Source organism: Schistocerca serialis, chromosome 3, assembly GCF_023864345.2.
Source record: "Schistocerca serialis cubense isolate TAMUIC-IGC-003099 chromosome 3, iqSchSeri2.2, whole genome shotgun sequence".
NCBI lineage: Eukaryota > Metazoa > Arthropoda > Insecta > Orthoptera > Acrididae > Schistocerca > Schistocerca serialis.
Genome location: NC_064640.1, coordinates 277,723,889 through 277,737,925, shown reverse-complemented (window position 1 = coordinate 277,737,925; position 14,037 = coordinate 277,723,889). Strand labels below are relative to the sequence as shown.

General features: G+C 39.3%; 1 protein-coding gene and 1 non-coding gene across 5 annotated transcripts in view; both read right to left on the bottom strand.

The window, feature by feature from the left end:
- LOC126470063 (membrane-associated protein Hem) overlaps positions 1-14,037 on the bottom strand; it is a 183,178-nt gene that overhangs the window by 115,477 nt on the left and 53,664 nt on the right. For all 4 annotated transcript variants that reach the window (XM_050097565.1, XM_050097567.1, XM_050097566.1 and 1 more), the window contains exon 8: positions 8,188-8,284. In XM_050097565.1, coding sequence (XP_049953522.1) covers positions 8,188-8,284 — 97 coding nt within the window. The remainder of the gene's footprint in view (positions 1-8,187; positions 8,285-14,037) is intronic.
- On the bottom strand, positions 2,564-2,638 carry Trnat-ugu (transfer RNA threonine (anticodon UGU)). Its single transcript has one exon. It is a non-coding gene; the product is annotated as a tRNA-Thr (tRNA).

Genomic DNA, 14,037 nt, shown 5'->3' with positions numbered 1-14,037 from the left:
GTCCCACATCCTGCTGCAATTCTTTACAATTTAACATCATTCTGGAGAAATGTCTGTAAATTCTCCTACTTCTTTGTCCAGAAAACTATCAATATGGTCTTAATAAGACATATTAATCCCACTTTGGATCACAGTGTGTCTGTAAATCTGTGGTTATCACCAAGACTCACACAGATCTATATTAGTAGCAATCAATGCTAACCATTAGCCAATGAAAATCACTATTGTCTTATATTCTTTTATTTTAATCTTACTGAATATCCTTCATATAACAGCTCTTTTGTTCCGTAAACTGTCTCCATTTCTTATCTTACTGATGATCATGTACCCTAGTCTGATTATTACAAATTTCACTTCATGTTCCTGTTACATGCTCTCATTTTAACATTGTCTGGATTCCTGAAGCATAAACTGGAACAGACATATAGTAGGCCCAACAGATTACATCACTGTTTTCCAGTCGAACACCTCTGTTTTCAGTTATGCACATGATATTTAGAAGTAATATTTTCTTTTTATTTCTATATGACTTTTATTCCTTCCACTTCCCCACTACTTTTTTACAATATTCACATCTGCTCACACCCAGGAATTAATTTCCTGATGGTCACAGTTTCCTGACAGCTGCAGCAAAAAAATTCCTTTCCTTTCATCAAACTCCATTCTGAATTCTTAGATAACTACTTTTGATGTCTGTACCTTGTCACAGCACTTTAATTTCTCTATTCCCCTACATCAAAAAGTCAACAACAAATGTCATTATATGCACAGTTTCTGACACATTGGTTCTAACATCCATTTACAACAACAATGGTTGGTGTGTAAGAGCTTATTTCCTGGTTATAAACCATATATTTACTCTGATATCTGTTCCTTCTTTCACATTTGAAGCATAAAACCATGCTATTCTTTAGGACAGATACATAACACCCAGAAAGCAATTAAGAACTATTTGACCTTTATTAAATACACTAAAGCTGAAACAGCCTGCTGAGTTACTTCCATAATATAATACACATCAAATTATAGACTTAAATACAATCTTGTGCTTTAACAATACTGAGTGAAAATTTTCAGGCAATATTTCAAACAGTCTAACTAAACCATGAATGACTTGTCTTACTCTCCTCTTCTCAAATATACAGAACAACAGGTTAAGGCGTTTGTACAAACTATAAAGGAGTGGGAAAGGGTGTGGGGAGCACAAATATAAAGCACACATCAGCAAATAACATTAGAAAATGCAAGATGCAATATTTCTTAGTGTGTTATTGCCACCACAGGTAAGACAACAAGAATGTGAGACAAGTAGGTGTTTGAACTACTTAACCTTTGACACCTGACTGCTCACTTTTTCTTCATAGGCTTCATCTCTAAGCCAATACAATAGGTAAAAGGGTTTGAATCAGTGAAGACTGATGTGCTTGATGCCCTTTCTTTCAGTCACACTGTAATAACCTAAAACGCATGATATTTTGCGTTATGTGCAACTCAATCTTGTATCAACTCATGATAAAATCCTTCTAAGACATTGCACTGCTACAAAATCTCATAGCTGTTTCTTAAAAAAGACATAAAATTACTCACACACAAAACACTGTATTTAAATTTTAATACAAAGATCTACACATTTTCTTCTACAAAATGTTAGTAATTTTTTTGTTGTTGTGCCAGTGTTTGTTTGTTTGTTTGTGTGTTTGTGTGTGTGTGTGTGTGTGTGTGTGTGTGTGTGTGTGTGTGAGAGAGAGAGAGAGAGAGAGAGAGAGAGAGAGAGAGACGGGGGGGGGGGGGGGGGGGGGGGAGGAGGAGGGAAAAAGAGAGTGGTGAGGAGGATGGAGAGGATAAAGAGAGAGGGGATGAGAGAGTTTCACATAAGCAAAAATGCATATGTTTATGTACATGCAGCTCCACATACATTTGTGATACTTAATAAATTATGAGACAGAATTGCTGGCCTGTACTTACTTTCAGGAAGCTAAATGTTTAGTACTGCCAGTCAATAAATATCAAAGCAAACAAGATGACACTATCCAAGCTTTTGGAACTATTAGTTCTTTCCTCTGGTAGGAGAGAGGGATAGATTGGGAAGTTTAACAAGGTAGGTCACTCAGACCTCAGGATGAGAGGGGCCCACCTATAGCAAGGATGAGGGTAGACAAAGATGAAGTGGGAGAGTAGGAGGCCAAAGAGGTCAAAAATGGTATACTGATAAGAACTGTGAGCTTCACTCCAGAGATGATAAGGACAGAGTGAGAAGAAATAATAGATTAGGAAGAAGAGAAATGAATAGTGCAATTAGGACCTAGGATATTAGGAAAAAAGAGAGAGAGTTGAGGAAGGAGAACAAAGCTGAAAAAAATAAAAGTAATAAAGAAAACAAATAAGACATAATATATAAGAAAACAAAAATGAAAGAATAAAAAGTAAAATGAAAAAAGATTTTTTATTGGGGGGGGGGGGGGGGGCAGATGGATGTGTTATTGCAGATAAAACGACAATTAAATGGACACCCTCGCTGCAAACAGGCGTTTATATACTTCATTGGGGACATGTTGAAAATGTGTGCCCCGACCGGGACTCGAACCTGGGATCTCCTGCTTACAAGGCAGACGCTCCATCCATCTGAGCCACCGAGGGCACAGAGGATAGTGTGCCTGCAGGGACTTATCCCTTGCACACTCCCCGTGAGACCCACATTCCCAACATGTCCACACCACTACAAGTGGTATATCAGGGTGTATACGTGGACAAGGAAAAAAAATTCCCGGATTTCCCGGTTAAAAATACATTTTCTCCCAGATCAAAATACACTTTTTCCGTGTTAAGTGACAGTATACTCTTCCTCGGTACTGTAAAAGTCATCAATCCTTTGAATGTTTATGGTTTTATATACCAACGTAGAATTTCCAGGCACTTCAGAAAATGAAACTCAGGGGGGAAAACACGTTTTGAAAGACCTTTGATGTGCAGCAACATGTACGCTGCATATTTTCGTATTACGAAGGTATAAATTTGAATTCCACCAAATAACGCATGACACTTTCTGAAGCACTGCAACTGAGATTGCGATGCGCTTTTGTAAGCATCATAGCTCATTCACGTGATCTCGCCAGCTGATGACAGCAATAGGACATGTGATGTAGTCAACCAATAGCAAGATCACTCTTAAGTAGTGCGAATACACAAATAAGAAAAGTTAATGGCTTAAATTAATATACACAGCATTCACATATAATATTGGTCTCGAAGATTAATAAGTTGGAAGAGAAGCTACTCTTGATCTTTTTTGCACGTATTGTACTTTAAGATACACACACAAATGTGCCAGTAAAATTTATAATAACGACGCAAATGTTTCATCTTCTGGGCTCAAAATACTTCTAAATGGTCGTCCTCAAAGAGTTGATTTTTAAATGAGAGTCAAACGCTTTGTGATTTAAGAAATTCATTGTACATTCTCGCACATAATTCATCTTGCGTAAAAGGAAACCTGCTTTGAATGTAACGCTTTTCAAACTACCATTAGCAATATTTTCCCACGACCTGTTAGAAATAGGTTCGTTTCAGCAGTTGCCAGAAAGTGCCAGATAATGCGTCACCGCGCTTGTGCAGCTAGGATGACGCAATAAGCCCATATGTTCGTACGTGTAAAACATGAAAAGATCTTACATTATGTCATAAAAGAAACAAGACATCAAAGGATACTTCAAGAGTGTCGGGATTTCGTGAACCATACTAAAGTGCATAATTCAGCTTAAAATACACATCCGCATGTAAATTTTCTTGGAGTACCAGTACTCATGTTTGGTTCTTTATTATAGCATAATTCCATACGTGCACTTCAAATGCAGCGAACAGTTGAAACTAGCCAATAGTGTGAAATTAAACACTTTGTTTCAAATAAATTGACTGCCTCAGTAGAAAGGATTAATAAAAGCTAAATCTCTTTAGCAAATCGCAAAAATAACTTCATTGTTCTGTAAGGCGATTACTGCTTGATTGTGGAAACAAAATCTGAAACTATTAACATATTTTAGCCTGTCGTAATTATACGAACATATTTTAATTCATTTGATAGGCCCCCCCCCCCACCACAAAAATCCCTTTTGTTATCATTTAACGTGAGAGCAATAAATGAAGAGGAACAACAAAATCACTGAACGTAAACACAGGTCACGTGGAGGGGACCCACCTCCCCACCACAACTCGGACTGCTCTGTGCATCAGCCCCGGATCTACGATATTTCTGAACCAGGGCAATATTAAGTAGTAGTGCCCAGTCACACTTGCGTAACCGGAGGCGGGAGAAGGTACTATTCATACGCGACTCAACTGCGCATGCGCAAGAGCCCGCCTGCAACTGCTCAAACGAATCTAATTTAAACAGTTGTCACGTCACGCTCATCGGAGGCAATTTGTTATAAAGCATTGCATAGTGTTCCTAAAGCCTTGGACACACTTTACTGTTGGCAGACACTTGTATGAGCACTGTTTTGTTGTTGTATACGACACATTTCCTTTGCAACTTAAGTTTTATTTTCGTTTTTTTTTTTTTTTTTCATTCATGTTTTGTTGCTGCAGTATCATTCTGCAGTTGTGGGATACAATAATATCCTTTGTTAGAGTATTGGTTCTTACCAGTCAAAATCACAAAAATTTCACTGAAAACTAAAACAAAGAAAAATTCCCTGACTTTTAAACAATTCCCGAGTTTTTTCCGGTTTTCTCCCAGATGGAAAAATTCCCGGATCTCCCGGGTCGTATACACTCTGTATATAAATGCCTGTTTGCAGCAAGGGTGTCCATTTAATTACCATTTCATTCTAGCAAAAGCTGCATGGTCATCAACGGTAACTGTTCTTTCGGGAACAGATACTACCGTCATATATAGTTAAAATATGGCTTCCCGGCCATTGGCCTTCTTGTGCAAAAGCACACGCTATGCCTGAACTCGTACAGGTCTTGGTGGATTACTCTGCCATGAGTAATGAGTATGATGGGCAAACATCTATTAGGCGCACTACGAATGTAGTGGTGAGGACATGTTGAGAATGTGGGTCTCACGGGAAGCGTGCAAGGGATAAGTCCCTGCAGGCGCACTATCCCCTGTGCCCTTGGAGGCTCAAATGGATAGTGTGTCTGCCCTGTAAGCAGGAGATCCCGGGTTCCAGTCCCTGTCAGAGCACACATTTTCAACATGTCCCCAATGAAGTATATAAACACCTGTTTGCAGCGAGGGTGTCCATTTAATTGTCATTTCATTCTAGCAAAAGCTGCATGGTCATCAACAGTAACTGTTCTTTCGGGAAGAGATATTACCGTCATATATTGCAGATAAAGTCCAGGAGGGTGTCGAGATGCAAGGATATGTTGGAGAACAAGTTCCCATCTCCAGAGTTCAGTGAAACAAGTATAGGGTGGGAGGATTCAAATACCCATGTAGTATAGGAAGCACTGAGATCCCTCGAGTCATGCTGCAGAGCATGCTCAGCACCTTGGTACCCAATCGGACAGTTCTTGTATGGCCATTCATGTGCTCAGTGAGTTTAGTAGTGGTCATGCCTATACATAACACTGCACAGTTGACACAAGTTGGCTGACAGACAACATATGTAGTTTCACAAGTTACTCTGCCTTTGATATTGTAGGATTTATCATTTGTGGGGCAAGAGAAGGTGGTAGCGGGTGAGTGCATGGGGCAGATTTTACAGAGGAGACAATTGCAAGGGTAGGTATCTTTGGGTATGTATAATGTTTTGGGAATATCATATGGTTTGACTAGGCTGTTACAGAGTTTAGGAGGGCAGTGGATGGTTTGGGGAGAATATGAAAGAGAGAAGATCTCATTTCAGAATTTAACTTGACAAAGTTATAGGTGTCATTCAAGGCCTGGAAGGTACTAAGTGACAAACAAGATGCGTCCAAGTTTTTTGGTTGTAGGTAATTGTATTAGCCGGAGGGAGAGAGGAGGATGTTGCAGAGGGAATTTGTTTGTGAATGGTATCTGAGGCATAACTGTAGTGAAGGAAAGCCTGAGAAGTAATTGCTGTTGGTGTAGATGGATTTATTGGTGGGGCAGACACATTTGCTGCAAATGTCTAGGCTGTAGGAAAATGACCATTTGCTGTGGAAGGAGGAGCGACTGAAGTTTGAAATGGTGGAGGTCAAAGTTAAGGAAGGTGGCTTTGGAAAAGCATTAGGTGAATTCAAGCTGTAGAAATAATTAAGTTTTTGCAGGATGCAGAGGAGTTCTTCCTCACTACATACAGACCACAAAGCTGTCATCAATAACTCTGAACAAAGTTAAGGAGCCAAGTTTCTGGGTGTTGGGGAATGGCTCAAGAAAAGATTGGCTTAGGAAGGGCAATCCTGCTTCCCACAGCAGTCCCTGACTTGTTTGTACATTTGCCACTCAAAAGTGAAATAGCTATGGATAATGACAAAATTGGCTTGGGTGACAATAAGATGATTTTCAGGTGGTTATTGGGAAAAGTAGTGTTCTAGGGCTGTGCATGTTGGAGGTTTGTGGAAAGTGAGGTCACATCGATGGTGACAATGAGGTACCAGGTGCCAGATGAATGGGAATGGATTTGAGACATTCCACGAAGTGACTGTTGTCTTTATGTAGGACAGGAGGCTCTGTGTGGTGAGTTAGTGGTGCTGGTCAACCCAGGGCTGAGATGAGTTTGGTGGGAGGTTTTGAGGCCAGCTACTTTGGGACAGCCAGGATGGTTGTTTTCATGTATTTTGGGAAGTAGGTAGAAAGTGAGGGTTCATGGATCAGGAAAGGTAAGGAGTTCTATGGAAGTAGTTTAAGTCATTGTGTGGGGGCTAAGGTTTCAGTATTTTCTCTATCCTAGTCTGGATGGAAGGGGAATGGGACTATCATTAACAGTTTTGTATGATGAGGTGTCCAAGAGCTGATAATGTCCCTCTGCCACATAGTCCTCACACTCACGTACTACAGCAATGGAGGCTTTGTCCAGAGGGAAAAGTTGATGGAGCAGCATGCCTTCAGGACATGGATAGTTCAGGAGTCAGCTTGAGTGAAGTTTGAGATTTTGGTGGTATTTTTCCGGAAGGATTAAGAGGCAGTGCTGGAAGTGAGAAATTATGGTTTTGGGCAAGAGGAGAAGGATCACTCTCGGATGTGAGACAGGGCCTGTCTAGCCAGAATTCAATGCTCACTCTGTTCATTGTTAGTTTGGAGTGGGTGGTGAAGTGGTATTGCCAGGTATGGTTAGGGGGTTCTTCAACTAGGGCAGTGTGTTTGAATTTTGTTGTGGGACTGAAAGTTAGGGCTCTGAAAAGAATGGATGTTTCAAGATCAGGGAGTGATCAGGATAAGAGATAAAGGACTGAATGGACATCAGGGTTATGAAGTGTTGATGATTGAAAACAGTTACGGTTGGGGGTTGTGGGAGATGTGTTGGGACTGGGAGGTGGGCTTGTTGGCTAGGACGGGGGATGTTGGTGGCAGTGTTGTGGATGGTAGTTGTGGAAGCAGGGGAAAGAGAAACCTTTGTTGAAATATTTGATCAACTGACTGGATAGCTTCTTTAAGTAGCATGAGGCATTTTGCTCATCTTTATTGTTGGCTTCAAGAAGATCTGCACTGAGTATGTTAGCACAACCAGGTGGAGGATTTGAAAGAGAGGCAGCAGTTGTTGGGAATAGTGGTTGGCAGAGGCAATATCTTGATCAGGGATAAGGTGTATAAGGAATAAGGATTGATCAATCTGGAATTTAAAGAGGTTTGGTAGAAGGATGGGTTGCAGCCACAGATGGGGACTTTTAATGCAAGGTCTTTGGGAGCAATGCCAAAGGTTCTCACTCAGTTCTTGCTATCTTTGGAGTGAAGTTGGCACAATGCTTACAGCCTCTAACCTCCTACTCTCTTTAACGCTTCCCCCTTCATCTTTTGTCTAGCCCTATCTTCACTAAAGGTGGTCACTCTCATCCTGGGGTCTAAGTGACCTGCCCTTCCTTTTTAAACTTCCCTAACCTCTCCCTCCCTCTTACCCGAGGAAGGAATTAACAGTTCCAAAAACTGGGATAGTGTTGTCACTTTGACTTTTATTTCTGCCTACAGTCAGTATTTAAAACTCTGTCTCCTAAAGGTAAGAATTGGTTAGCACATCTGGCTCATAATTTATCTGTGATAGTTATGCAGTTAAATAAATTTACCTTAGGACCAAGTAATCCTGGCTGGTCTGTAAGTATCAAGCCGAGTTCCTTTAAAGTTGTACGCAGAAACTTCCTTCTTTCTTGGTGTCGGTGTGCCCTGCATCACAACATTTTTATGTGAAGAAATAAAGTAATAATTTATTCCTATAAAATGTAAACTTACATATCAGAACGACAGCAGATTAAAACAACAGATGGATAACCCATCTAACAAAGCCTATAGTGAAATTAAAGTACATATATGAAACAATACTAAAGTACAATGATAATGGGTAAAGGCTATTTTAATGCACTACTATACAATATAAATTACATAACCATACAATAAGTTTAGATTTCAGTCTAGACAATTCACAAATTTTAAAATGCTTGCCCTGCAAATCCCATTATCAATTAAAATAGAGGGCATGTACCCAAATAAGTTTGGTTCTGTCCTCCATAAAATCTGTTTCATTAAAATGGAGCATACGGAAATGTATATTCTACATACATGACCAGCAAATGGCTACTTTTGCCGGTGTAGAAAGCTATGGTTCAGAGAGCATTTCCTTTTACTGATACAAGTCAGTGCCACTGCATCCCAAATCTGTGGCTGGAAGGAAGGAAGAATCAGGTTTAATGTCCCATTGATGACAACATCTATAGAGACAGACCATAAGCTCAGATTTGAGACTTTTGGGGAAGGAAATAAGCCATGTCCTTGCTCCTGTCTTCCAGTTACAGATACATATGCGGCCTGTTTCCATACAAAGCACTGACCTCTGAAACACAGCTTTTTACACAGGCCAGAGCACCCACTTGCTTTTTGTGAATGTGGAATATGCACTTCAGCATACCACATCTTAACAGAACACATTTTAGATTCTGATGAGAAGGCAGAACCAATCTTATTTGGGTATGTGCCTTCTATTTTAGCTGATGATAAGACATGTGTAATATGTATTTTAAAATTTATGATCTCTATGCATTTAACAGCTTGTTTACTAGTACAGCTCTTATTGTCTGTATTAAGCAATTTTTTGAGCAACTGTCTGATTTATAAGAACTTGCAAGCCTCTCCAATGTTTAGTGTATTTAAAATGATGACAGTGTATCAAAGGTTCCATCATTTATTTTAACATCAATAAGTACACTGCATGTCATGCATAAAATGATTTGTTATTACTAAGTAGCACAGCAAGTATGGCCATATCTTTACAGGTAGGCTAAAGCACATGGACTTGTTTATTTGGCATGGCGTGAATAATCTCTAATGGATCAAATGAGCCACTGGGAGAATTTTTGTTAAAAACCGAAAATTGAAACAATGGTAAGTCCAGATTGGAATATCAACAATTATGAAAAAGATAAGATTGCTATTCACCATAAAGAGAACACATGGAGTTGAAGACAGGCACAACCTACGATGACCTACTGTCCCCACACCCACCACCAAACAGTCTCTGCCCGCTCTGTCCTATCACCTTCTCCCAATTCAAATTTCCTCACCCTCATTATGCACTACTCTCTGCCAGCGAACCCACCAGTCTTTGCCCCTGGCAGCCTTATTCTGCCGTATTCTAGTCACAGCACACTCCACCAGATATCTCTTCTCTACCCCAACTGCGCCTTGCTATCCCTCCCCCTTCCCTGCCCCATTACAGATAGCTGCTTTTGCTCAACGCAACACTTGCAGTCTGGTCATGGTGATTGGAGACAGCACTCATGTGCAATTAAGGTGTGCATTCTTGTGTTCATCTGTGTGTGTTTTTCTTTCTTTTCTGACGAAGGCTTTTTCCGAAAACTTAAGATTCCACATTCTCACAAGTGGCTAGGGAAATGAATATCAATTCAAACAAAGACTAGCACTAGCTAGAACGCACTTTTTGCCCAAACAGTCATACCCCACTGGTACACCTTGAAACTGACTCATCCCCCCCCCCCCTCCCCGATTACACTTAATAAAGAGGAGCTTTTACCAACATCTTAATCCAAACGGTTACGCCAAGATCACTGTTCTCTGTGACATAACAATACACTGCCATGCCACAATGTATGGTGGTTCCTAAAACATTTCCAGATCCCAGTTACAAGAAATGTTGGAGCTGATCAGTTCTATAGCCCAGGAACCCCATGTTCACAAATTCCATACCCATCCAAAACTAAGTCCATACCCATCCAAAACTTGTTGAGTTCCCTGCAATGATCACCATTTGGCATGACCCAGGGAACACATATAATTAAAGAAAAGCATTTTTTCAGTACTAATCATTTTATGTTTTCTCTAAAGATTCCCTTTCAAAATTTACACACGTTTGCAAGCATTCAAATCAATTTTTGAAACATTTTTTCACTCCGATGTTGGTACCCAAAAACATGGTTATCAAAGGATACAATGACTTCTTGAGGTGCATTTTTTGTTTGACATAAGAGAATGAAAAGAATGAGTTAAGTGACACATCAGGTGAATATGAGCAACGATTTAGTAACACACAATGGCAACTTTTCCCCATCAAACAATAAATTGTTTGACATGCCATAGTTTTTTCTGATTTCAATGATGACTTTTGCCAAACAAATTTTATACCATTCAGCATTAACTATTCTTCAATTCCCTAAAGCTATGGTCATGACATGTGCCTTTGTAACCAAAGAAACAAGTTATAATTTTCTTGGAACTGCTTCACGAACAAATCACTTTTATTGGTTTCAGTTTATCTTGAAACACCCAAACTGCTGATTACTGCTTATTCTCCAATTCTTATGAATAGAGCAAGGTTTCATCTCCTATTGCTATATTGTTTACATATTTTGCATTTCCTAAGAGGATTTTTTTGAATATTTCCTAACACTAATTGACATGAGCATATTTCAAGCTTCATTTAGATTGTATGGAATTCAATTTCACTTAAACTGTGTGGAACTCATCAGGGACAGCTCTTTTTCACAGCTAAATGTTCATGCAAATGTATTGCAGTCTTCAGTATGTCTAAGGATACCTTTTTCACATCAATTATGCTGCATTCAGCATCAATGTCTTCTGGAACAACAACCAATTTTTGTTGGCCTTCACACAATTCATTATTGATGGAAGCAAGGCCACAACAAAATTCTGAAAGTCAGTTGGAAACTGTCTTTTCTTAAGGTGATTGATTACACTGTTCTACATACAAAAAGAACTTTTTTTTATATTTTTGAGAGAAATGCTGTGATTCTTATAGTATTTTCCCATGGTAGGTATGTCTTTGTGGAACCTTTCTCAGTGTTTATTTGATACATCACTGCAACTCTCTAAGAAGAAGTCAATGTGAGAGTACAGGAAATGCACTTTCAAAGACATGTTGCAGCCAAGATCCTGACAAGTGTTGGTCACTTGATTCACTTCCTTGTTATTTGCAGCTCATCTTCTTCTAAGGAAGTTTTCTGATACTTCATTGAACTTGAACTTATCCCGAGGATTGGGCTGGGTTATTTTGGGGAGGAGACCAGACAGTGAGGTCATCGGTCTCATCAGATTAGGGAAGGATACAGAAGGAAGTCAGCGGTGCCCTTTCAAAGGAACCATCCCAGCATTTGCCTGGAGCGATTTAGGGAAATCACAGAAAACCTAAATCAGGATGGCTGGACATGGGATTGAACCATCATCCTCCCAAATGCGGATTCTTCATTGAAACAGTGCTATGCTTGCAATTCTTCGTCAGTTGGGCATATCTCAAAATTTTGATCTAGCTGAAGCTCCCTGATCTGAGAGCCCACAAATACAGTTTTTATTATTGCTGAGGCCAGATGAGGAAATTTTTCAGCAAAGTATGCAAACCCACAGCCAGTTTGATCCCTCACCTTTAAAAATCGTTTAATTAATCTGATTTTAATGTGAAGAGGTGGAAGAACAATAGCTTCATGAGCTACCCGATTTTGACACTGAACATTTTTTTCACCCACTTCCCAATTTCATGCGGGCCATTTCTTTTTTAGAATTCTCTCTAAATTTCAGGTGAAAGTGGTTTTCTGCCCACCATCTAAGACTGCAGACCTTCTGGGATCAGAGATGGACAACTTGTCAGTGCAGACAGGTGGAATTTACAAAATACCTTGCCAATGTGGCATGGTTTATGTAAGCCAGACCAAGCGTACTGTGGAGAAACATTGTACTAAACATCAGCACCGCACTCACCTTTTGCAGTCAAGCATTCAATGGAACATGATAAAACAATAATTCTGGCCACAGTAACATCTTTTTTGGATTCCATTATTCAGAAATGCATGGAAATATGCCTGAAAGAAAATCTGATGAAGCGTGACAGCAGCTACAAGTTGGATAGTACAGAGAAGACTATTATATCCACGATCTGCTCTAATCAAAGACAACAGAGAGCACAGATGACCACTGTGAGTGGCAACCCTGAGTCAGTTGAGTTCCACAATCCTGCCAGTAAGGATGCTGCCTCCCAAGTAGTTTGGTCAGTCTGCCACCACGATCTTAATGCATGTGCAGAATACTCACAAGCACACTAATAAATTGTGTTGGGGGGGGGGGGGGGGGTGTACGTCTTTATGTGTCTTCAGTGACTAACCTTAGGATGAGTGGCAGATGCCAAACCGAAATATCATGGAATGTATTTCATGACAACCGGCTTCAAGCCCAAAATTTCTTTGAACATATTTTATATGGGTATCTTATACTGCAATAGTTATAGCAATATTATTTTGCTCCTTTGTGTGTAATGCAAACTGAGAAAAAAATATTTACAGTAAAAATTAAGACAAAAAAAAGCAAAATAGTGAGGGAACTGAATGCTGTCGATATACACCATCTTTAAGTACACCCAGTTACAATTTTCTAATTGTAAGTCCCTAAAATTCAGAAGTATACAAAAATGACACTTTTAAGTATAATTCAAACTCATGTACCTGATCTTGCCATCTTGATTCAATTTTCAAGATTTTCCAGAATCATTCAGGCCAAATGCTGAGGTGGTTCCTCCTAACAGGCTTTGGTAAAGTCTTTCCCATTCCTTGTCCATTATTATTATTATTATTATTATTAAAAGCAAAATTGGATAAATTCTTAAATTCTTTGTCATTATAAGATTACTAGCATTCTTTTCATTGTTATTTTCACTTGGTATTTAAATAATTCAACATTCAAGTTATGACTGTAATAAGTTGTGGATATGATGCAACTTCATCTAAGACTACATGTAATTGACATTACCCCACTTAAATAAACATAAACGAAGATTTTACAGTGGTCTAAGGTGCATAAAAGATTTTGTTACAATGTACCCAAAAGGCAAGACTAGACCAGCTAACACTTTTAATGCCCAGAATGAAACTGTTCACTGCATTAACAACGACAGGTTGGCTCACTCTCAAATCCACATATAGTTTTAGGTGGTTCACCACACCAATATAGGTAAATGTTTGCCTGGTTTACCAAATAAACTAGCACACCCTCCAACGCCTTCTCTGATTACCAAAACTAATGCATGTTAAAACAATAATTTGTATGAGGAAAGTTATACAGACAAAGAAATGTGTACCACATAGAGAGATACAGAAATATTCATCACTGCGAAGCAATATTTATTGACTCACAGAAAGTCTCCTATTTAGTTCCACTTCATTAGATAAAACATCCACTAATGGAATATCAGAACAGGTTGCGACTGAATTGAAACAAATGTATCTTTCTTAATGGGAAGACATAAGAAGTGTGACTGGCCTATTACTGTTCAGTACATGATATATATCGCCCGGCAGACAATGTTAGCAGTTCTCTGAGGCTGTTGGAAATAATGCAGTCGTATACAGTAAGGTCAAGTCACTTGAAATTTGTTGTAAAATGTGTGAATGTTTATAAATAATCAG